This window comes from Bombus flavifrons, chromosome 10 (genome assembly GCF_040668555.2).
Source record: "Bombus flavifrons isolate JBK064 chromosome 10, iyBomFlav1_principal, whole genome shotgun sequence".
In the NCBI taxonomy this organism is placed as follows: domain Eukaryota; kingdom Metazoa; phylum Arthropoda; class Insecta; order Hymenoptera; family Apidae; genus Bombus; species Bombus flavifrons.
Genome location: NC_138451.1, coordinates 11444087 through 11469884, shown reverse-complemented (window position 1 = coordinate 11469884; position 25798 = coordinate 11444087). Strand labels below are relative to the sequence as shown.

Sequence of the window (25798 nt, the reverse complement as noted above, 5' to 3'; positions counted from 1 at the left end):
CGATAGATGAACAAGAATTTCTGTTTTATATTATTTCATTGAATCAGGTATGATCCAGTTCGTTCTATTTCTATTATTATGTTCGTGCATAATTCAATAAACTGATATAAAACAAAAAACATTGTTTCCTTATCAAACGAAAGAAACATTTCGGACAACCTAATATTATTTCACGTTTATATTTTGCCTGCCAAGAGTAGCATTTCTACTTCTTTCTACTAATTTCTTTGTTACCATCTCCAGGGACCAGAAGCAGTCGGACGATAAAACGAAAGAGACCTCAGCCGTGGCAGCGGCGGCAGCAGCCGCGAACATACGACCAGGTACGGCGGACAAGAAACCACAATTAAAGCCACAGAAACCGTTCACGTCACCGGGCGGTATCCCAGGACCCAACGGGATCAAGATGCCGCCGTTCATAGAAGGCATGCCTCATTTGCCATTCACGCCGTTCAATTTCTGGAGTCCGCCGCCGTTCATGCCATCGCCGTTCATGGCAGGAGCGCCGAACGTTCCAACGATCCTACCTGAACAGTACTTCGCGACGAGTAGGATCCGCGGTCTGCAGGAACAACAAAGAAACGCGGCCATGGTGCAGCAACAACAACAACACCAACAACGAGACAGGGACGGGATAGGCGTCGCTGCTGGCACCGCTGAATCACCTGGAACCTCGAATTCTCGTAGCACGCCGATGAGCAAAGCACCACGGGAGGTATCCGAGAGCTTGTACGATGGTTCGGGAGCGAACGGCAGTTTCTTGGACAATTTGATCAGGTCGAGCCTCGAGACGGGAATTCCAAGGGACCAGAGGGCAATGACCGACGCGAGGAACCAGCAGCAGTCGTCCTCGCAGCAACAACTCCCGGAATCGATGAGGGGCAAAACGTTGATCGATCAACTGTGCAGAAACTCGAGGAGAACGCCGGTGTCGAGGCTGGCTCAGGATAGCAGCGAGGACGAGAGCTACAGGGGACCATCGACAACCGGTAGGCCGATCCCGGAAAGACCGGAACGCGTGCCCACCGTCGACCTTAGCCCGTCACCGTCGGAACGTGGCCGGAACGACGACGGCAGCGATCGACTCACGTCGCCGCCGACACCTCTCTCGATCTCAAGGGCCGGAAGCAGAGACGAGGACAGTACCCGGGACTCGAGGATCGATCGTAGCAGCAGGGAACGGGAGGTTCACAACGGTGGACAGGAAGATCGCGATAGAAAGACTCTGACCATTCAGCAGCCGCAACAGCAGCAGCAGCTGAATCACTACCCGGACTTACACAATCTCTACGCCGTATCAACTGAGAAAAAAAGTGCCTGTGATAGTAAGCTTATAGTAGATCATTCGAGCCAGAAGACTCAACAGCAGCAGCAGCAGCAACCGCAGCAACAACAACAGCAGCAGCCACAACAGCAGCAAAAGGAATACGATGCGGTGAGCGGACTGGTTGTGCAACTGCAGCGGGGCTACAACATCGGGAACAACAGGTCCGGCGAGCAGACCAACAGCCAGCAAACGACGGAGCAACGTGGATCCGTTATCAGCATGGAAGACTCCGTTGAGCAGTAGGAAAAGAAAGTCGGTATCGTTGATCAGTAAAGTATACAAGTAACGAATAATATACGGTGAACGATCCGTGTAGACGGTAAGAGTCCACATTCCCGCCCAATGCACCGGCATTTTACACACCACGTTGCCACGGTCGGGGATCCTCGGCCTCCGCTTTCTCTCTCTCTCTCTCTCTCTCTCTCTGTCTCTCTCTTTCTCCCTCTGTTTCGGTTCAAGCATGTACACCAACGTGTACTCGATAATTGTCACTGTTGTGTCTCGCGATTGGCCTCGACACCATCGGCCAGAACCGACAAAGAACCGGAAATTCGTGCACGACTTCGTCGCGCGTCGACTATGAAAGCGAACGCGCGACCGTTTCCGAGGAGAAGGGCGTGAAAGCCGAGCACCTCCTCCGTTGGTGTGTGTGTGTGCGTGTATAGGACGAGGGACGTTTCGAAGAAAACGCGAAACGTGGCACGAAACGGTAGTAGTCCCGAGCCTGACCCTGCCCTTTCCACCCGGAAGCCCCTTGAACGTCGCGAGGCAATAGAGGAAACAGAAAAAAAAGACGGAAAAGCGAGTAACGAACAAAAAAAAGAAAGGGAAAACACAGAAATGCGTAAATGCTACCCAACCACCCGTGAACCCACTGCGATTCCATCAGTTACATGTATCCGGCGCTCGGTCTCCGTCCAGCTGACGGTAGGTCGTACCGGTACATTTTTGACTATGGCGATATTTCGATTCGAGGAGAAGGCAAGAAACGGATACAAGACACGATGCAACGTTATTGTACCGAATGCATACACACGATACACACACATGGCCATCCACAGAGACACGCAGATAGACGTACTCATTCGCTCGGTGATACACTTATTTTCACACGTACATATGGACGCCTCTGACACCGTCGGGTAAGCAAGAATGCGCGTGTACGGTATTACCGTATGCCGATCTATGCAACGGCCCGGCGTTAAAATACAAAACGGGGAACAGACGAAGCAGCACGTGAAACAGTCCGCGCGTGCACGCGTCCGTAGAGAAGATACGCGTTGGGTAGGAGCGCGCGATGAAAATTCTGCAGGGTTGTCCGGTCGACAACGCGCGCGGATACGTTGGCCGATGATAGACATTTTGAACGCGCGAACGCGACGAGAAGACGAACAAAAAAATGAAGAAATAAGAATAATTGCCGACGCAACAACGTATTTTTTCCTCTATCGATGTAAAACTACCTAATGCAAGAAAAAAAAAAAACTTATTACCTACTACTAACATTACTTAACTCGTAAGGAGCAACATAATTATATAAGGAATGATATATTATATATTATATATATATACATATATTTTTGGTCATTACGAACGTATGCGAAACGAGAACGAGCCAAGACTTTTGTTGGCGCGCGTATAGATGACGTTTTTTCATAAGGCGACAATATTTCTCTAATCTCGGTTATTTCGAGGCTGGCGTTCGGTAAAAACGCGTACCCCCTCTGAAACGGGTCGCATCGAACAAGGACGAAAGAGGGAAGCGGGAATAAGCTGCTTAGAAAGATACGAAACGATTTTCATCGATGAGGGAACGATCGCTCTTATCGTTGATCGATGCACGAAAAGTAAATATTTCACGAACATGCGCGTTACGTTTCCGCTTTCCGAAAGCGAAGAACATTGGGAATGTCGTTTGGAGAAGCAACGGGAAGAAAGACGAATTTAATTCGATTCTCTCATCGACGACGATCGTTTTGTTCCATGGAACTGCGGCGAGGGGAGATGTACGAGGAAAACGTTGAAAGAGAAAATGGAAACGCGTAGATGTATATAAGGCATTTGGAGAAAAAGGATTGCTATATGTATAGGCGTGCGCTTGTTCTCCACTCGGTTGTTCATTACCGAAGTGCAAAAATTTTTCTTACGCGCGGCAACGCCACGCATTTTGATACGAATTGCAAATTTTCTATCGCGTAGAGGAAGAGAAGCAGCTGTAATGGCGGCGTTCGTAGAATTTCTTCACGAGGAAAACATCCCACTCGCTTCTGGGAGGAATCGGTTCCCTTTCTCTTCTAGATAGTCGATCCGCGTGGTCGACGATCGAAACGTACGATAAATCAGGCGAGTGTGACGACGTTTCGTACGATCGGACATTAGTTTCTTCCTGTCTGACTTTTTCTACGAACCACACGATTGTATCTCGATGGTGTTTTCCTTTTAGCGTCGAAGAAAAAACGTAGCAAAATTAGATGAAATTCGAACGCGTCGAAAAGATCGGCCATCGTTATTTCTAATAAGGGAATTCAGAGATTTCCATTTCAAGAAACACGTTCCGATGTTCGTTGATACTCTTTCCGGACGTTAAACGACTTTTCGAAGCTTCTTATCGGTCATTAATAGAGGCAATGACGATGACTATGACGACGGCAGCTACCGTAACGAGTTCTAGAGAGTATCATCGTTGAGTATCAGAGAAAGAATTCCTCTTTCGCTTCTCTTCAACGATGCGACTGATCCTTAGAAATTAATCTCTGCAAAATTCATATAACGTTTTATTACCATCGTCATCGTTACGCACTTTATCTGCGTCTTTGGCGTTAACACAGCCGATGGAAGCTTCGGAAGATCATGTAATTTCCGAGCAAAAGGGCCAGCGAACGTCAAAACTTCTTGGAATGGAAATTTCGAAATTCTATCACGATCGTTTCGGTCGCGGTGAGCGACGATACAACACGAAGAACGCCAGTCCCTCCTCTTTTGACTAATTTTTTCGCAGGTTATCCATGAGCGTCGTGCGCGCGACTATCGAGGTATCTTCTCGTATTTCAAATTAGAATTCCGTTCGACAGGAGATCCTTGACTATATAGAATGAACACGTTGAAATAAATACAAAAAAAGAAAAAGAAGGGAAGAAGTGGTGATTTCGTCGTTTCGCTAGTTGTAGTAGCCGAGCAGGACGTTGGACCAAGACGAAATCGATGAAAGCAGGCGAATTCGAAAGCAGAATGACTCGTTTTAGCGAAACACGCGTAGAAAACGTTACCACGTTTGAGGAAAATAGTGAAGTTCGGCGCGTTAAAGTACATACCGCGGGCCACGATTTTTCCGTCTTTCTCGCGTGTCGAGGAGGATTTCACAAGTTCTGATTCTAAAAAAAAAAAAAAGGACGAGGACAGAGGAAACGAAAGGATAATTCACGCACTCATCTCATGACTCTCTTTAAGTAAAGTAACGACTGAAAGACTCTAGGCTGTACATAAAGTATAAGGCATGTATGTTCGGTGTTTTAAAAAAAGCAAAAATTCCTTACTAACGCAAAAAAAATTATACCTTACGAAAAAAAAGTAAATCGTATAAGCAAGGCTACTCTCTCGGTGTTTTTTGGAACTAAACTTAAAATTTACCCACCCCTAAACTTAAAGCAAAAAAACCGTGAATTAAGGAGGAAAACTCTAAAAGGGAATGAAAAAAAAAAGACGGGTGAAGCGCACCCACGCAGAGAAGCGCGTCGGAAAACTATTAAAAAAAAAAAAATAACAAGTTATTGAGTGTAAACGTTAAGGTCTCCTTAGGGTTAAAGAATAAAAAAAAAAAATTAATATCGAAGCTGAACAGCAGAAAAACACAAGTGAAAAGCAAAGCACTAATCATGATTGTGTGTAAACGTAAATTAAAACCTTCCTTCTAACCCTGTATCCACTAACACACCCCTTTTTAATCACTCACCAGCCGACTACCCGCTTCGCGTCAAAGTGTAAATTGTTCGGTGTGATCTTACCTACACGATACCTCGAAAGAAAAGAAAAACAAAAAGGAAAGGATACCTTTTTCTAAACATTCGCCAGGCACTACACCAAAAAGAAAAAAGAAAAAAAAAAGGAAGGGAAGGATATTTCTTACACTCGTTCCAACTACCGCCTTCTTTTCCTGCTTCCTCTTCCCCTTCGCCCTTTACCCTAACTCCCATTCCTTCATCCCTCTTGCCTTTCTAACTTTACTCTTACCCCCTAAAACCCTCTAACCCCCTCCCCCGATTTAATCGAATCCTCTTCACCTTTCTACCTTGCAAAAATCCAGTTCACCGACACACCCGGGACAACAGAGACTCCCGATAATACCCTTTTACGAAAGATTTATCGTTAGATGTGAAAAATGGATATTTATCGTGCGGATGATTGTAAAACGTGCGTAAATTATGATTGTCGTTAATTCAATTACAGTTACAAAAAAGTATACGTCGCGACGTTCTGCACGCGTTCTCTAACCAGGAGTCGATATCCGTCGTCGTCGATCCACGCGCGGTTCCACGGTAGCTTCCCGCGGCTTTTACAACCGAGGGAAACGAGAGGCGCGACGCCGCAATTAGACTTATGTCCGCGAGATCGACGACCTCATCGTCGTCGGAGATTTCCTCCACTCGTCCATTTCTCGAGCTTCGACGTTCGTTCAATGGTTTCGGCAAATGTCCTGTCAGGAAAACGTTGCGCGCGAGACGCTGCTCTCGTTCGTTCTTTCAAACACATTAAAAGTAAAAAAAAAAAAGAAAGAAAAGAAAAGAAGAGGAAGAAGAAGAAACGAAAGGAAAAGACAGGAGAGGGGATGGTAGCAGTGTGAAATTTTGTTGTTACTTTCGATTCGGTGACGCACAACGCACAAAATGACTTCTCGAGAATTCGCGTAGAGGTGATAATCAAAAATGGTAATCGCGGATTTGTCTCGTGTGATCGATCCGCGAGGTTTGCGGAAGGGAGAGGGGTGGTGGAAGAGGAAATTTCTGGTTCGACGACGACAGCCTCGACTCCTGCGCGAATTAGACACGCGAGAGCTACGAGACTCGTCCGCGTTCGCTAAGAACGGGACGACCGAATCGCGACAATTGGGACGATCGGCGCTAACGGCGTAATTAACGAGGCTGCCGTGTAATGATTTCCCAGTGACACAGTCGCGTCAACGTGTCTGCCACAGCGATTTCGATCGACGAGACCGAGGGACGATTGGTTCTCGGCTCGGGGAATTCGGAACTTCTTCGTTCTGGTGTCCGAAACGATGGACATCGATGAACCGATTGGTACGATTGACAAAACACACGTGAAAAGAGAGGAAAACAAATTTTCTAGAAAAATGAAAGAGATGCTTCTCTATTTTTGCGGGCAAATATTCACGTAAGAGGTATAAAATTGGTCAACATTCTGTGATTTTAAACATTATCGGCGTACGGACAGATTCTGTCCATTGGTTATCGTGTACAGCAGTTTTAGGAAAATTTTCGCTATCGAAATTCGTTCTTTGAAAGAAATAGCTAGAGAGGAGTGTTAGGGTGGATGTAACGAGGTCGCATAAGCTAGGGCAGATATCGTTGCCAACGCGACTGTAGAGAGAAGTGTCGATTTACGTTCTTTTTTTTTTCCTTTTTTTTTTTTCTTCGAGGGAGACGGCGGGACGAGAATAAGAAATCCAGTTAGCACGGAACTAAAGGATTGTATTAATACACACGACGTAGCGGCAGCGTCGTGGAATCGGCTTCTAGAAATCGCAGGCCAGATTTCATCGGATCAAACGCGGCTTTTCTTCAAAGGCATTTCAAAATTCGTTCTCGCGGGAGATACGTCGGGAGAGGAATGATTTCGCGTTCGTAGATTTTCCGGCCGTCTCCTTTTACGTCGCGGGCGATACGCTGAAACGATCCGGCGAGAGACGGATTGGTCGAAAACGGGGAGGAAAAGAAATCTTTAAGAATTAAAAGAAGATATATTATATTAAAATATCTGTGATGTAAAAAGTAACAAAATTTTGATGTATATTTTTCACAAATTATTGTAACCAGCTAGTGTATATGTGTAAGATTACGGATATAAAAGAAAAAAAAACAAATACTATTGTAATTACGGTGTGTGGAGACAAAATGACGAGTAAGAGAGAGCGAATCGAAAGCCAACAAACAAACAAACAAAAAGAAACCAAAAGATGAAACAAATACGGGAGAAGCGAGATCGCGAGATTACGTTTATCCACACCGGTGGTCAGACGGGACCAAGATGGCGGGCATTGCTCGGAAAATCGGGCCCAAAGATTCTCGTTTTTTCATCGCTTTTATATATTTTCGTTACGCGTTTTCCGTTTCATCGCGGGCAAACGAGAACATTCGAATACCAACAGCGATTTTCTTCTCGTTCCCGGAATCACGTCGGAGGATAAAAGTAAAAACGAGAAGGAAGAGAGAATAAATGATCTTTTCGCTTGAAATTTTAAGTCTAGAGTCTCGATCGTCAAAATTCAATCGTTTATCGTATAATTTGTTTCTTTGTTCGTCAGCCTCGCAACATCGAGCAACGACGATCATTTCGGGTGGTTAGTGTTTCCAAAAACTGGAAGATTTGGTCCGATTGGCCCTGAAACGGCTCAATGTCAGCTACCTCACAGAGTATCGTCACGTTTGGTATGGTTTGCGTAGGGGATGTTCGCGTGTTTCGGTTGCCGAAGTAAAATTGGATGGCCGTCCACTGAAAACTCTTTCTACATTCGTTTCTTTCGTGCGCTATAATTTTCGAAGAAATTCGTTTGAATCAAAAAAAAAAGAGAAAAAAAAAGAAAAAAGAGGAAGAAGAAAAGGAGAAGAACAAAAAAGGAACAAGTCGAACCTCGTAACGATTATCGAACCTTAGAACTTAACTGGAGAAGACTGACGAAATATCGATTGAAAATTGGCCAATCAGTTTCTTCGAACGGTAGACGCGCGAACACCGTCGGGGTGGGGTCGTGTAGAAATGGTCTAAACAGTTCCAAATTGTGCCTAAGTTTCGACGTTACGTTTTTACGACTCGCAACAGAACGAACGACGAATGTAATACCGTAGCAGCAAACTGAAGTTTTAGTTCTATGGTGGGGTTGGTTTAAAGTCAGGAGGCAGTGAACGGGACAGAGGCAAAAGAACAAAAATGAAAAGAGAAAAAAAAATAGAGATGGGCGACCTTAAAGCTAAATTTTAAAAGTATATTACCTCCGTATACGTTCCAGGGCCGTCCGGCCGCCATCTTGCGTTCATTTTTACGTTCCGTTTTGTCGAATAAGTGCAATTAGGTACACTGACGCCACACACAAAGACAACACACTCTTGCTGACACACACACACGCACTCACACACATACAAAACCCAGGAACACACACGCACGCATACACACATGCGCGAGAAACACTCTTCGACACGCATCTACACTCCCACACACGTACACGTCAAACAGACGTCGAAGAAAAAATGAAGAAAACGAACTGTTACGCGCTAGGTTACCGTGTTTTTAAATTCTATTTTCAATTCACGCATTCTCGAATGTTGGGATTTTCGTGATCAACGAAGAGCTGGCCTGTCGTTCACATAAGAATAACACGTACAACATACATATGATAAACGGACGAACACGCGTACATACACACACACACACAGACACACACACACACAGACACACGTTACCATATTACATAGAACACGTACACGTACTCGCATACACTGCAAGAAGCAGCCGACGTCGATTCGACGACAAAGTATGATACGCCGTTTTCTCTGTCTTCGAACGTTCGCGTCTTTCTTCGACGGATATCCAGTTCGATGTCTCGTGGACAATTGTACAAAGACGTTGGGAAATTTAATCGCTTGACCGAAAACTAAGCTGTATTACCTGGATCAACTTTTGCCGACACTTTTTCGGATGTCTTTCGATCGAATCAAAAAGGGGGATGGAGGAAAACGAAGAACGACGTGCACGGCCGAGGATCGAGAAGGGCCAAAGAGAGTAGATAAATTACCGCCTGAACCAACGTAGAAACCGAGATGGTACGGTCCGTTAACGGTGGAAAACTTGGTACCTTTCTAATTGGCTTTAATAAGCTCGTAATTCGTAGGCTCTAGTCATGCAATGACTTTAAAAGGCGGGAAGTCGTCCCTGAAGCGGTGGGTCGAATCTTCCGCGAATTCGTATACGCTAAACGGCGCGATGTGACGCGACGCTGGAACTTACCGATTTGTGTTCAAAATGGGCGAACAAAGTCGACAAGGCGTCGATTCGACGTCCGGCTCTCGACACCGAAATATAATTATGGAAACTTCTAACGCGTACGCCCGTGCGCTGTCCGCGTAATTTCACACGGACGGCACACGCGCAAAGGAAGGAATCTAAATAGATAGGTAGATAGATATACGACGAAAAAAAAAAAGAAAAAAAAGAATCGGAAGATTTGAGCGCGAGAATGGCAAAGACGGGGAAAGCCAGTGCTCGACCACGCCTCCGACATCAGCCCGAATCGCGGAGCCTCCTCGTATTGCGACTGACAGCGATTTCTTTGCAAAGCTCTCTCGCGACAGCTGGGAATGAACGAGCTACGCGAGATCATCCGTTCTCGCTGCCGCAGTAAACGTCTTTTTTCATTCTCGGGCACACATACATACACACACACACAGACACGCACGTTTCTAGCGATAGTTTATCTCGCGCCGCAGTTTGGGGAAACCTCTTAGCGCGGGTTAAGATTTACGCGTGACGCCACGGCCGATGGGTGCTCGTCGATTCGACACCCGCGGAGAGACAGCTGCGATCGGTCGGTGCTCGGTAGAGGCAAGTGTTAGAGGCTATCGGGATTTTTATTCAACCTTTGTCGAATATTTTATAATAAATGGTTGCGCGATTCGCCGACATCGACTGGCTGCTCGGCTAACTAACGTTAATCGGTTTAAATTTCGAGTTTCGCATCGTTAGACTTTGAGAAGTAAGAAGGGAAAATATTTAGAAATGGAAGCGAATTAAAAAAAGAAAAAAGAAAAGAAAAGGGAAAGCGCGCGATCGCTGCTGCGTCCGTACGAGCGTCAACGGGTGAAAACGAAGTTCGTGAAACAAAGGTATTATTCGTCCATCAAAAGGTGATGTATTCTTTAAAGTACAATTACTTCTTGTTCCATATACGAATCGAAATTACTTTCATGTTCCTATTTCGAGGTTTAAGGAGCGAACTGAGTCGGTCTTGTTTGCGGTTAGAGCGATGCGTCCTCGTCGGTCGCGGATCTCATTTCCGCGAAGGTGGCGGGCCAGATCGGAGGCGGTCGGTCTCGACACTGACTATGCCTAGACTTTTCGACTAGTAGGCGTTAGGAAAAAATGGCGCTGGTACTACGTAGTTAGCACCGGTAGTACTCGTAGTTTGGCGCTTTAGTTGTTTGTATATCGTGTTGTTTCGTTTCTTTCCGTTTTTCTATATTGTCACTGTGTATGCCCGGCCTCGCCGCGCAAAACGTCAAGGTTGGAAACGTCCGACTGGAACTACGAAGGAACGAGTCGATCGATAGGAAAACTCATCGAATCGATGAAAAGAAGTGGCGACGACGAAAGATGTCGCGATCGCGAGTATTACTCGCGATCACGTATGACTATTGAACGACTGATTGAATCGGCTCGCCAACGAATCTCGGAACGTTGGAACAACGGTGGTGACTCGGTGTTTCAATCAAACCTGTTTGTACCAAAATCACTCTGAAATCATACGCACCGGAACTTCAAAGTACGACCAACTAGTTACGGACCAAGTACGCTGAACTGCCGGTGAATTAATCAAAAGACACGTCCGAGCGGCGCGTTACGTATACGAGAGACCTCTTCGAGGAGCCAACCGTTTTCGCGTTTTTTCTTCGTCTTCGAGCTGCAGTTCGTTGTTCCGGCCTTGACGATCACTGCGTCCCGCCGAAACTCTCGGCGAGACCGGGCGCGTTCCGATGCGCTACAAAGTTTTTAAAGTTTAAAGTAACCGATCGAAAGCGAAAGAGGTAATTAAGGACAAGAAGATTAAAAAAAGAAAACTAAAGAATCCAAACCGGATGTAAAATCCCCACGCTCCGATCCCCTCCGCACCGAAATCCCATTGGACAGATCGTCATCCATCCACATGAACAACCCCCCCGGACAACCTTTAGCAATTTGAAAAATTCACCCGCATTTCCGACCACACACGCACACTCAGTGACACGCTAAACGAACACCAGAAGTATAACAATACACGCAGTCTGCTTTCTACATACAGCTACAACAATATTGCAGCCTCCCGATACCAGTCGTCTCCTTACAGTTTAAAGCGGGGTGCGTTCGTGACGGGCGCCATTCGGATTCCACATGTCGTGCGTCTTTCTTTACCGGAATCACGACGAAAATTCGTTGCGATCGTATCGCTGTCGATACGAGTAGTTTCGTCTACGGGCACGAAATACGACGAATTTTCTCGCGAGTCCTGTGGAACGTATCCATGAAGAGAAAGCAACAGCTCGACCGATCGAAGAGCAGGTTCCGTTCGAACCGATGGCGCCACGACCGTCCGATCGTTTCCCTGCGCCGTGCCACGGGTTGCATACTCACCCGGGCACCGAGAACAATGCAACCAGCAACACACAAGCAGCAACAATAGACATCTCTCTCTGTCTGAGCAGAGCACGTCGCGATCGCGAGTTCGTCGCTACGTGCGACCACTCGCTACGATCGCCGTGCATCCGAGTTACAAGTACAGCTACTAAAAATCTATACATCTCATATTATCCAACAGTGATCAACGCAAACGCAGATGCCACGAAGAGCAATGCAAAAAATAAAAAAAAAAAAGTAATAAGCAAGGATCACTTGGTAGCCCGTATCGTCTCGGCGCGATGATTATTCAAATAACGCGGTCGAGTCGTTCCGATTCGGTTCGTTTCGTTTTTACGATCGCCGGCTCGGGGAACGATCGACGAGTTATAAATATGGCGTCGGACGATCGGGGCCGGGTGAAAGTCCCCTCAAATCAAAACCCGCAGTCAGCACAGAATATAAACGATAAGTGCAGAGGAAACAAACTACTATAGTAAACAAAAAAGGTACATATTATATATATATTATATATATAAATATATATTATTATATTATTATTATTAATTAATTAATTAATTATTAAACATACATAAAAGAATATTATTAACAACACAAAGAAGTACTATATTACTACTATTATTAATTATTATGATTCTTATTATAAATTTAATGAAACAATGATAACATTCCAACCGTCAATGTGCCACACGACTTTTTATATGCTCTTAAAACAAAACAAAAAAAAAAAAAAGGAAGTATAGAGGGAACGCGAGATTTTGCGATAATCGTCGTTTGGTGATCGTCGGAAAGCAGCGCGGGGGGAGGAAAGAACGTTCTTCGAAATCGTTGACTGAGAACCGCGTTAGCGTGGCTGTGAGAAAGACGCGGGACCCTTCGAGCGAACCTCTCGATACGAAAACAACACCGGATCAAAGAGAAAATAAGGAAAGGTGCACACGAGCCGAGCTTCGTCTACCGATTTTTTTTTCCCTACGATTAATTAAAAAAACCGAGTGCTCTCTATACGATGAAGCTCCGAAGGCGGCGCGATACGTGCCTTCGTCTCGTTGCTTCGAATTTTCAAAAAATGTCGCGAGGAAAGAAACGTCGATGCGAGAGCGAGCCGTCTTACGCCGTTTTATCTTGTATCATTGGTCGACCATGATCGATCGTAAATAGGGCATACTTAATCGTTCCGGCGAATTTTATTTTCTGATTACGACGGCAATCGTCGTAATAACGAAGCGCTTGTTCCGCTTTAGCTCTATACGTGTAACGCTAACGACGAGACTCATTGATTTAATTACGCGTATTAATTGCTGTTACGTTTGTCATTATTACTATTATTATTATTATTATTCAGATGATTAGGATTGATATTTTTATTAATATTGATAGTTACATTATTATTTTTATTATCCGCTATTATTAGTAGAATTATTGCCGCTATTTTTATTATTATTATTATTATTATTATTAATACTACTACTACTACTACTACTACTATCGCTACTACTACTACTACTACTACTAATACTATTACTATTGTTATTCGAAAAGAGAAAGTCTGTGAATTCGACGGGCATGCGTTCGCGACGAAATACAGACACGCACGCACACAAGCGCGTTTAACGTGTGTAATCACCATCATTAGAAACATTATCTCTATTACTAGTGCCGTTTATATATGTTACAAGAATATTAGTTAGTCCGTGAACCATTAAAAAAATTTACATCACTCGTAAATATAGGTATCGGGTAAAGTATATCACGTTGTTAAATACGTGTGGTATGTGGGCGTGTCTGCGTTAACGCGAACACAATCGTGCGTTTGTTAATAGGTTAATGTACGTAGTACTTATCATTATCATTCTCATCTTTCGCATTGTCGTTGTCATTGTCATCACGAGTCGTTAAATCATCGATATCGTTATCATTATCGTCCTTACGCGTCCTCGTCATTCGGGTCATCCTCATTTTTATTATTACTCCATCATCATTATCATCATCATCATCATCATCATCATCATCATCATCATCATCATCGTCATCGTCATCATCATTACCATTATCATCATCGTTACGTATTCGTTAAGGTTATCGACTAATTTCAAGTAAAAACGCACGAACTACGAATCAATTTCTTAAATATACGTACGTTTTCTTCTTTTTTTTTTTTTAATGTAGCTTGTTTTTTATACTTTTTAATTAAAGCGCGGCTCGCGAGCCCGAGACCAACCCAAGTGCAATTCGTAATCTTTTGTTTCTTGTTACTTTTGTCGTAGATTACTTCCCGTTTCTTATCGCGCCTCCGGGCCGTGAACGCCTCCCATTCGTCGTTAGTTTCTTCTACCAATCTACCGCTTTTCTCGTAGCTCTATCGAGCTTCTTCTTTTCCCGTTCTTTTCCTCCAAAGTACTTACAACTCTCGGGAACAGAGTGAAACGGTCGAATAATACGCGTGCATAGCTGCAAAGAGGGAAAGCTTCAAACAGCACCGACTATTCCAGGCTTCGTTACCGATCGTTCTTTATTTTCTACGCCTTGGCCGCTTCAATTCTTTCTTTTCTCTATCGACTTTCCACCTATAAACGCACTGTCGAACATTATTTCCCCTTTAGTGGTACGTTACTCTTTCACGAATTCTTCGTCGATCGAAATTGAAGGAACGAGAAAAATAAGAAAGCAAACGACGTTCGAACGATCGTTCTTGCCGGTATGTCGATCATTCCACGATCATTCCGTTGTATTTTCTAAAAAAAAAACAAAAAAGAACGTTCACTTTCTACGTTGCCTGACTTTTCGAACGGGCACACAAACGACAGCCAGAGGAACGATAGACGTTCGAACGGTCGCTTGATTCGCAAGGGAAGGATATCAGCCGTCGAAGACGGTGGAAACGAGCCTTAAATATCACGCATGCCCGTTTCATCGATGCAACGCGAAATGATTGATTCGCGCGTCATTTTTTCCCGTGGATCTCGATATATACTTTCCCTTATTTTCTCTTTCGTTACACCGGGAAGAAGTATGAAATTGGCGTTTACCATCGGCGAACAGGGCATTCACACCGTATCGACTTGCCAGTGACGAGGAGTTTAACGAGTGAATCGCTTCTTCACACATTCCGCGAGGATCTTCGTAGCTTTTCGCTCTTTTTCTAATAAGATGCGTGGACTTTGCGCGTGAAACAGACGGCTCGCGATCGTCTCTTCGCGCTGCTTTGCCACGGCGAAGGCGCGAGAAAAACGCGTTTAATCAACTGTATATCTAATTTGGGCATAAATCGTGCAAACACCGACGCGGTGTTTGCCGAGCGTCGGATAGAAAATCAACCTTGTACATACCGCGTAGACATTATGCATCACTTTCTGTAAACCGTGACACACACGTACACACATCAGATCACCCACGAATGCTGCGATTACGACACACGATTAACTAACCTTTACCGGAACACACTGTTTTTCCTTCATCGAGTTTTCAACGACGGTATACTCCCACTAAGGAATTCGCGAGGAAGCGCGATTTTTCGCTGATCGCCTTTCGCAACTCAGCGAAAATCTCCCGAAATTAGTCGAATGGCAAAAAGCTCGGAATGGCACCGGTGTCCCCGCTGTATCTATAGGAATTTGGAAATCCGCGCGCGAAAATATGAAACGTGGAAAGGTGAAACAAGGGCAAAGATGAAAGACAAGAAAGAAATCGTAGGTAAATAATAGCCTGATCCCAAAACACTCGTTGAACACTCGTCTAATCGCAACAGAGCCAGTCTTAATGTCTTGTAAAGTAAACGGAGCAAAACGTTAGAAAACCGTGGACGCTTTCGCGCAGGCGTGTTTCGAACGGCGCGGCGTATCGTTTAAATCTCGCCTGCCGGAAGCTTATTTCTTAGGTAGCCCTGTGTATAGAGACGCTAAGTTTCCAGTGTATCGATATGTACGGTGTATTTCCGACGCGCAGATCGATCGATTCACGGTCGACCGTCGACACCTCCGCTAAACGTAGCCGATGTTAAGTTTCATTTCTCTCTCTCTCCCACTTTCTTTCTTTCTCTCTCTCTCTCTCTCTATTTCTCTTTCTCTTTCTCTTCTATCTCTCATCTCGTCCCTTTCTTGTAATCGCTCGTCAAGTACAATGCAAGTGTAACACTTTCGCACGCGTTAAGAGTTAATGATCTTCGTACCTTTTCAAGGTCAGACGCGATGAGTCTGGCCGCGACTCTCTATATACATTCTACCCTTGTGTCCCTGCCCTTGTCCGCTAGCCCTACCTCTCCTTGTTTCAAGCCCTATTTCGTTGAGCGGCATATCTCGTAGAATTAAGAGACGTTTGTACGGGCTGAGACGCGGCCGAAGGTCCATTCCAACGCGCGACTCCTCGAAACGAGCAGATAGCTCATACAGATTCTTTCTCTGTTTCTGTCGCGTTAAGGAAGAACGATAGATCTCGAGACGGGCGATCGATGCATTCCCGTGTAGCGAACACGCTACCGGTCAGGTATACGTCGAGATCTGGACCCCAGGTTGTCCTCGCTTCTTAGACGTAACACTTTCGCGTAAGCTCGAGCAGAAAGATCGTACGTAAAGCTGACGGAACACATATACGAATACGTTACACTACAATATACCATACATGAACAGACGTTGTAGATGAACACAGTTACACAGGCATACACACACACAGACACACAGAACACACACACTCAGAGACACACAGCTACGAACGTGAAACACATGGACAACGTATACAACGTTACAGTACATACACAGACGCAAACAGGTACACGCGTACACACAGACGCGCGCGCATATACGTTTCGTAACGAAGTATACAGTCTTAGCGCAGTGTTTCATATAGTTAGGTAGGAAACGTCAAGAGAATATTTTTTATATTCCACATGGATTTTACAGTTATATATTATCGTTTCGTATCGAAAGGGAGGAGTTTAAAGGCGCGTCCAAAGCGTTACATAGATATATATTATAAATATGAGACCTCTCGATATACGTGTCGCCATTTATTGTTTACACCGCGATGATTATATATCGATTATCGGTCATTCTTATGGCGGTAGGCGCTGTCGTTTATATATATATATACATATAAATATATCTATATATATATAGATAATTATGAGGCGGCGCAGGGGGCACGCGCGCGCTCACGCGCCGTGTGCACGCGTCGCTAATTATCTCGTTGACGATTATTAATAATCGCGAAGCCGCTACGAGCAAATCGAGCAAAACGGCGTGTCGCGTTCGATCGTAACTCGCGGGGAGGGGGAGGCCCTTTGAGTTCGTCCACGGTAAGCCCTACGTCCACGTGCGAGCGAGAATCACCGGCCCTTTTCTCCAACCAGGCAGCCATTCTCTATTTTACTCTCTTTACACCGGCCGGTTGCTTGCATCTTCTTCTTATTTCGTTTCGAAAGCTTTTCCTTTTTCAACCCGTTTCGCGAAATAACGATGCGGGAGAGCTCGTTGGAGGAATACAAGCGGGATCGATCATCAAAACGAAACACCTGTATACAAAATCTGTACCTTTTTACATCAAACACATACATACACATACACACACAGATATATATATATATGTGTATTCAACAAATACGCCTACGGTTTATTCATAAACGACATGAAAAATGATAGACACACACACACACATACACACGCGGATACACATATTACAATCGTACATCGATAGACCAATTTTTCGTCGAAAGACACAATTACGAATACGCTAGACCAATGTATCGCATACGAGATATATCGATACGCTTCAATGGGGCAGTTGAACAGTTGTAACGCGTGTATCATAGAAATTGGACGCGCGAGAGACGCGGGATACGCGAATTTGTATAGAGTTGATGTACGTAATCGTAGCGCGACTAGAAATAGGTATCGCTGGAGTTTTAAATCGTGTTTTTAAATCGAGTTTTTAAATCGTGCAATTAGTAACGTTACTTCTGTTGATCACTTGGTTTACGGAATTAACGGGCAAGAAGGATTCTCCACGTCGATGATCTACGATCCTTCCGAGCTAAACGGATTCTCGTAGCTTGTAAAGGTCGTATCTCATGGACGTGAGGTCGGTGTTCGCCCGATGGATCGGGAATACGTGACTTGGGAAGGCCGCGTGCACCAACCAAACATCTGCTCGATGATTGTTACTTATAATTGTAGACCGACTACGGATGGATATTTATCGGCGATCGCTCGCCGTTCATTTCGACCGCGATCGATCTTCCGCATTTAAGGTAGCATTTCCTCTACTGTCTTTTTTTAATCCTATCTAACGTTTTTCGTGTCTTAATCGAACGAAGAATAACGGAGATGATATAAAAGAACGTCTTTTCGAATGTTTTAAAATGATCGAATATTTCTACCTTTTCGAGATTAATGGTCGGATACATGGCAAAAGTAACTTTTAGGAAGGTTCTCATATAAATTGAAGATTGCCATGAATTTGAAAATTCATTGATTCCATGTTACCAGAGCTATAACTAAGTGTGCATTTACCAAAAGTAATTTTTTAGATGCTGTTTTTCTCAAATTTAATGGTTTCTATCGTTAGATTATTGCGGTGACTTTTGAAAAAGAAGATACATCTGTAAATGGTTAACTAAGAAAGGCGGTATAAGCATCTTTGATGAAAAATTACTTCCAAACAATCTTCGACTGTCATATTCGCATTAACGAAACATCCAAAGAACGAAATGCGCTGTAACGATTCTCGTAGAAATGTATATATGATATTATTTGATTCGTCTAACGTATTCATCATGATGACAGTTCGCGAGAACTGCCATCCGCTACAAATATAATTTGAAACGTACGAGTCTAACGATTGATAGGAAATTCCATCTTAAATTTAGATTATCGAGATTTCGATTTTATCAAACGACAACAGTCGTGCACTGCGACCGATCGTCGATAAAACTCGAGATTTTTATAGCATTCGGGTAAAAATGGTTGGTACACGCGCTCTTGGTGTAAGCGGAAACGGCTGTAAACGCAGTGAACGGTCGAGATCGAAGCTTGAGCGAGAAAAAAGACATACTTTGGGCATTCTTTTGAGTCGCGTTCGAGCGAATTGCGAGTGAATGAGAGTGGCGAGTGCGGAACAAATCGCAAGTACGTGGTTCGCAGCTTTGAAACATGTGATACGTCAGCCGGCAGGATTGACTTCCGGTTATCGGGAACGTTCGAGAGATGTAGAGTGAAGAACATGGTTACGAAAGAACAAAGCGAGTGACGCGTATCGCTGGTAGTGGATTCGCGGGCTGACGCATTTTTTAAAGATTCTTTGAAGTAGGACGCTCTTTTGTTGAAGGTTGATTGTTATCAAAATGGTTGTGAGGTTATAATGTTTGAAATGTGTTAACGATGCGACGTGAAAGTTCGATCGACCGATTGCCACGACTTCCGGAAACGAGCCGATCGTGACTAAACAACGATTCCAAAAATGTAATTCACTCGAGTTCCGCGAAGTTGTGTCAATCGTCTCGCCGAATAGCGGACGAGGAGGCGAATTGGAAGAACGTGCGCTTCCGCGTGAAACCTTCTTTTCCATAATTTTCTACTTTGTTCTTCCTTTTTCTTTTTTTAACTCGTCAACATTCCTTCTGATCCAAGTTGCACTTTCTCTACATTAGCGATAACTTGTTCCGTTAAGCATAGCGCGAACGAATGGTCAGTCGACTGTATATATAGCATTTATTTTCATAGCATTTAAACGGAATTCGATCGGTGGAAGCGCACGTGTCCTTCGACGTTGTAAAATTCGTCTCTGAGAAAGCGTGCAACTGGCATTACCCCGCATACAGTCTGGTTCGTGTTGTGAGTCCAGTTTACGTCAAGTCGGCGCGGTCTTCTCGCGTAATCTTTCCAAATTAATCCTCGAAATAACGTTTTAAGATAAGAAAAGGAAGAGAGGAAGCGAGAAAGAAAATGGCAGAACGCGCAAAGAGCGCGAAACGAGCAACAGTTTTCACGGCAAGACTTCGTCGAATTGTTGTAACGGATGGCCAGACTAATAGAAAAATGTGCGACTGATATAAACCAGTATTCGTGCGAGAAAATGTAAAATAAAATTTGCGTAATCTAGCCTTAATGAGAAAGATTAAATTAGGTATAATAGAGGCGGTACCGCGAAGGATGGTCCCGCGTCGAAATTATCTCGATTGGCTGTAAAATATTGTCGTGGAAAGTGGGCCGTGAAGACGACGTCGAAACAAATGCATCCTTGAGTTCCAAGAAAAAAAAAAAAAAAAAGAAGAAGGCAGGAAATTTCTCTGGAGAACGTCGTCCAACACGTTCCTCTTTACGCGGCGATGTATCTAGTGAGAATAATGTTACTAGGTAACTTAAGCGTATTTTAAAAGAAAAAAGAAAAGAAGCATAACGAAATGCCAGTTGTAAAGAGTTTTTCTTTTCGAAAAGGAAGAAAAAAGGAAAATATATCAGTGGTAGAAGTGCGGGAAGACATGTTCGATAAAATGGGAACATGTCTCGAGCGACGCGTCCATTCATTGCCGGGAAACGAAACTAAATGCGAATTGGCAATACGAGAAAGAAATTGAAAATTGATAGAACAGAAAGATACAAAATTTTCGTTTGGAACGAAACGCAGCTACGATGTCGGGGTAGTAGAAAGTTTCCGAAACGGCAGATCACATTTGGTCGCGACATTGGTACGATCGGTTTTTCGTTTTTCTTTCTTCTGCTTATTTCGGACCGCCCGAAGGGAACGATCACGAGTTCCGCGAAACATGAAAATAGAAAGAACTAAGGTGATAGAGAGTGATAAGGATAAGAAAAAAGAAAAAAAAAAGAGAGATATTAAAGTACCGCGAAAGGAAGGATAAAAAGGCAGAAGGCGATTTAAAAAATGGGCAAATGGAACATTGTCATGTGTATACGCGATTATAAATTTTTTGAGAAACGACAGCTTTACCGGTAGTTAACAATAGTTTTTCGCAACTTGGGCACACGTAACGAACACCTTACATGACACACAGAGACACTTACTTACATACACGCATTACATGTAAAGCGATCCATGCGAAACAAAAAAAAAAAAAATTGTACGAATATAATGTTTGCAGTTAGGTGGGACCAAAAACGACTTTATATCTGTATGTGCATATCCAAGCAACGTGTAATTTAATTATGAATTAATTAATTATCCATTATTAATGGCTAGGTAAAGAAAAAAAGATCCATTGATAGCGATCAAGGACGATGACGAATCATTAACCAATAATTAGATTATTAAGTTTGTTTATTGATGCATTATTATACGATATAATTATTATTATTATTATTATTATTATTAACTTTATTGTCTTTATGATTATTATTATTTTATCATTATTATTATTATTATTATTATTTTATTTTATTTTATTTTATTTTATTACGATAATTATATAATGACGACGATAATATTATTATTATTATTTAAATGACGTTTTAAGACATGATTATTTAGATACCGAATAGAGCAGTACGTATCATTAATTATTATTAATTATTTTTAATTATTATTATTATTATGAGATATTTTGTTGTATTATTTTCAATAAAATCGATTGAAAATATTTAATTTCCACGGTTTTATTTTTCGTTTGCACTTCACCAGACGTTTTTACGTTTCTGCCAGTGATTTCCTCTTTCTTTCAAATATTGCACACTTTCGAAACTGCATTTACACGCGTGTACACGAAGCTCGATACATGTAAGTACACAATACCATTATTTTCTGCGAAGACGAAAGAACATATTTATTTAAGTGAATATCTAAATCGAAGAAAAAATAAGGAAAGAAAGACTCGAAATCACAGCTCCTCGCTTATTCCTACCGGTTTCTTCTTTCGTACTTCTGTCTGGTCGGTCGTTTCTTTATTTTCTCGTATATTTTTCATTTTTCGTTTTCATTCGATAAAAATTTAATTGGCTGCGTCTGTATACGATTTTCACTTCACAAAACCCCTCCGAGAGCACCTCCCTCTTAAGCTCCTTTCTCTTCTCTCTGTATCATCTCTCCTCTCTCCCTCTTACTCTCACGTATCTTCGGATGATTATCGAGACTCGGGAAGAACGGGGGAAGACGGAACGAACGACTGAAGCAGCACTATATCTAGCGTAGAGTTAAACAAAGAGAAACAATTTTGAACGGTAACAAGGAGGACGAAAAAATAGAAGGGAAACGCTAGAGACGAAGAGGTGAAAGGGATAATTATAATCGATCGATATGAAGTTATATAAGATGCGATCGAAAACGGCGAAAATTCGTGACAAAAAGAAAGATACGCAAGGAAAGAAAATGGAAGCTTTGTTAGGTTAGGAAGTTGCAGGAGGAACGCGTGGAAGCAAACATACAAAAGAATAAAAAAAAAAGAAAAAGAAAAAAAAAGGAACAAATACGAACGAACATGAATAAAATACGGAAAACGACAACAAGAGTAACAGAAGAACCACAACCAATGTGAACAAAAATAAATGAAGAAGAAGAAAACAGAGAGAGAAACAAAAAGGAAAATAGTTGTAAAAGCCACACACATACGCGTACACACATACACACACAAATGTACTAAGTAAGTTCATACTGCGTATTGCCTTTCTGACTTCGGTGTGAAAATATATAAATAAAAAAAAAAAAAATGTCAGTCGCGCCGGGACCCGGGGATTTTCGAGCGACCGAAATATAATATAATAAGTATTTAATCGTGTCCCGATGGGGCGCGTTATTGGTCGCGTTTTCCGTTTCCCTGGCTTCTCCGTTTTAGCTTTCCGTTTTCTTTCTCGGGAAAATCGGAGAGGGAGAAGGAACGAACGGGGGAAGAAACGTTCTTCTTTCTTTTTTTTTCTCTCGCCCACTTCACCTCGGTCTTCCCATCTTTCGATCTCTTTCTCGAGTGTTGGTCGTCGATCAAACCGAGGCTATCCAATCCGAGAACTATCGAGCGAAACGGAAGCCGCGACAGGGCGCGCTCGAGAGAACAAAAGAAATCTTTTTTCACGGATCCGCTGAAAGATGTCCCAGGACGCCCAAGTCCCCGTGTCTCCGCCGGCTGTGTCTGTTTCATGTTTTTCAATATTTGTAATTTATCGATAAAATTATAAAAGGTATCGATAACAGTCTAAAGTGTGCGCTATACTCTACATAATATTATTATATATAAAGTATAAAAGTATACATTATATATATATATTATATATATATACATATATATTATATATGAGAAGTATAATATATATATATTATACACACATTGGGATTGGTGAGAATATACGGTTTTTTCGCTTTGGAGTGTTATTTTCTGAAAATATTGAACAAAATATGGAAAAAAAAATTAAAAAATAAAATCAATGAATAAAAAACGAACGAACCGTTCTACTCTGACTATTCTTTTATTACAATCTATCCCGAAATCTTGCCGACAACCGCCTTCTAGATTCGATTCGGTCTCAACCGGCATCGATTGCCCTGTGTCATCGAAGATGTTCCGTGTCATCGTTTAAGAAGATTCGTCTCTAAACAAGAATAGAAATGTCGAACTTAAGAACGAATTTAATCGAGGAAAATGGAGGGGCCCGATCGATTAAGGTTTCTAATCGGAACGTTTATTTATATCTATACGTCAGATTTCGTTCACTGGTTAACGGAAACTTGATTTCAACGACGAATTCACGAAATTCAAATTGCTTGTTAATTACAGCGAACCGAAACGGAGTCGATCGACGAATTCAATGTTTGCGGTGAGTTTGTCAAAAAGTTTCTGCCAACGCTTCCACGTACGTTCAAGAGCTTGTTTGACACATCGATCAGTATCGAAAACGACAAACCTCAAGAACTCATTAAGTTAGAATGCTATAAATCGAACGAGTAAATCGAGTTCAAGTATACGACATCTTTTCTTTTCCTACAGATTATTAGGAGATCTTCTTGGAATTGACGATTATGCCACGAACATGGCGTCCTTTTGGTTCTTGGATACATTGGTCCTTTACATGATACGATACAGAGAGAATCTCGATGAGTATTACATGAGTGTTTTGGTCAGTTGGTTGGCTGGGGAAATTAGATTACTCCGAGGTAACAAATTCATCGAATAATTACACTCCCGTTCATAAGCATTGGGACATTTCCTAATTCTCCGCAAAACATGATAATTCAGTCAGATATTAGAAGAACGATTAATCGGTCAGAATTATGTATTAGTGGAAAGCGATAGAATCGAAATGCTTGGTGGGATCGTTTATAAAATTCCAATAAAACCAAAAGATCGCGAACGTAATGAAACATTTAACAGTATAAATTATAAACAGCGAAATTGATCAGTGATGCAGAGAGAAAAACGTAAACGAGAAGCTTAAACGTATTGTTTGTACCTAAAATATTGGAACGAGCTATTATTCCGAACAACCTAAATTATTATCGATATTAATCGAACATACAGATTCTTTGTGTCTCAAAGTTTAGAGCAAAATAACAATATTCTAGATTTTTGAATTTCTCTTCATTTTCAGAAGGTTCCTAATACTTATGAAGAGGCATGTTCATAATGTACGTGTATGGTATTTGCTACTATATGCTATTCTACTTACAAATCATTCTACTTACAAAGATAGGAAACATACTCGGGAAGGATTTTTTAGAGAGTTGAAAAACATTTTCATCGCAGCAGCTAACAAAATATCTGAACAGAAACAAATGCCATATTGGGACGAAATCGTGGACGAACGCGAAGCAGGTGAAGAAATAGAAGAAAGACTGTCAACAGAAAATCAATCGATAAGAAGGTAGTTTAAACAATCTTGTCAATTTTTATTAGATGCTTTAATAATAGATCGTACATACGTGACAAGTTTACGAGAACCTTCTTCTGAAGCTGACATCAAACTTTCGGGTACTATCGATCCAGTTTCCGTATTAGATATCGTGATTGAAGCTACTTACGATATGTAAGTTGTCTGTTTCGTCATTACACTTCGGATATTTGTGCAAATTCATATTTTTATAAACATAATTAAAGAAATAGGAAGTAAACTGAGATTTATTTCGCTCGCTAAACTATATAGCAACTATATTTTGAATACCTCGTATAATTTTATGCATTATGTGCGTTCTACACATTCTTGGAAACACGTTCTCATAAATGCACAAATTATCCGCAGTCTATGTATTACCGAACAATACGACGGTAATATGAGAAAATAAAAACAATTTTTGTTAAATAGGTACGCGAACGAGCTACGATACGCCCTCGTTTACGCGGTTTTCGTGGAACCAATTGAGATAGAGACTTACAATTTACCATTTACTTTCCGAACACCACGCCCAGTGAAACCGGCAGATCCTAAGATGATCCCTTTTAATATGCAATTGCAAAGAAGTTTGAAGAAAATCGAGGCAATGGACAAATCTAAAAAGGACAATAAAGCAGGTGAAGCTAACATGAAACGACTCTTTCTTCTGCGATAGAACTCCATTTATTTGAACTCGTCGTGGAATAAATAATTCATATAATAGAAATTCATCAATTTTTACGTATTATTATTTTTATTATCTTGTCTATTACGTTTATTTTTATCATTCTACCTATTATTATATGCAGTTTAATTAATTAAAACGAATTACGTTTCAGTAAATGGAGTTGTATTGTAGTTTAGAAAATACGCAGATAGAAAAAATTGATCATCTCTGTGTTACAGGCAAAAAACTTAAAACAAATTACCAAATACCCCCAACACCTCCGCCTTCTTTGGACGATGAAGTAATGTTGTTGACCAATCGGTTATTTATTCTACCATTAATAGAAGCGAACGAATCTTCGAAGATATTCGAGACGCCTGATGCATAACATTAAAT

General features: G+C 42.3%; 2 protein-coding genes across 9 annotated transcripts in view; both read left to right on the top strand.

The window, feature by feature from the left end:
* The window catches only part of Eip93F (Ecdysone-induced protein 93F), a 103737-nt gene extending 81610 nt beyond the window's left edge, over window positions 1–22127 (top strand). For all 6 annotated transcript variants that reach the window (XM_069122446.1, XM_069122447.1, XM_069122450.1 and 3 more), the window contains one exon: window positions 244–22127. In XM_069122446.1, coding sequence (XP_068978547.1) covers window positions 244–1570 — 1327 coding nt within the window. In that variant the 3' untranslated portion in view covers window positions 1571–22127. The remainder of the gene's footprint in view (window positions 1–243) is intronic.
* A 138-nt stretch (window positions 22128–22265) lies between these two features.
* Window positions 22266–25790, top strand: LOC138184472 (uncharacterized). 3 transcript variants are annotated; one of them, XM_069122477.1, is made up of 7 exons: window positions 22266–23533; window positions 23646–23685; window positions 23856–24022; window positions 24555–24729; window positions 24796–24891; window positions 25168–25373; window positions 25642–25790. In XM_069122477.1, the coding sequence occupies exons 3-7, from the start codon at window positions 23899–23901 to the stop codon at window positions 25788–25790; spliced, it is 750 nt and encodes a 249-aa protein (XP_068978578.1). In that variant the 5' UTR covers window positions 22266–23533; window positions 23646–23685; window positions 23856–23898. The 3 variants fall into 3 exon arrangements, with proteins under 3 accessions (XP_068978578.1, XP_068978575.1, XP_068978576.1); XM_069122474.1 differs by having other exon boundaries at window positions 22266–23685; XM_069122475.1 differs by lacking the exon at window positions 24796–24891 and having other exon boundaries at window positions 22266–23685.
* The last annotated feature ends 8 nt before the right edge of the window (window positions 25791–25798 follow it).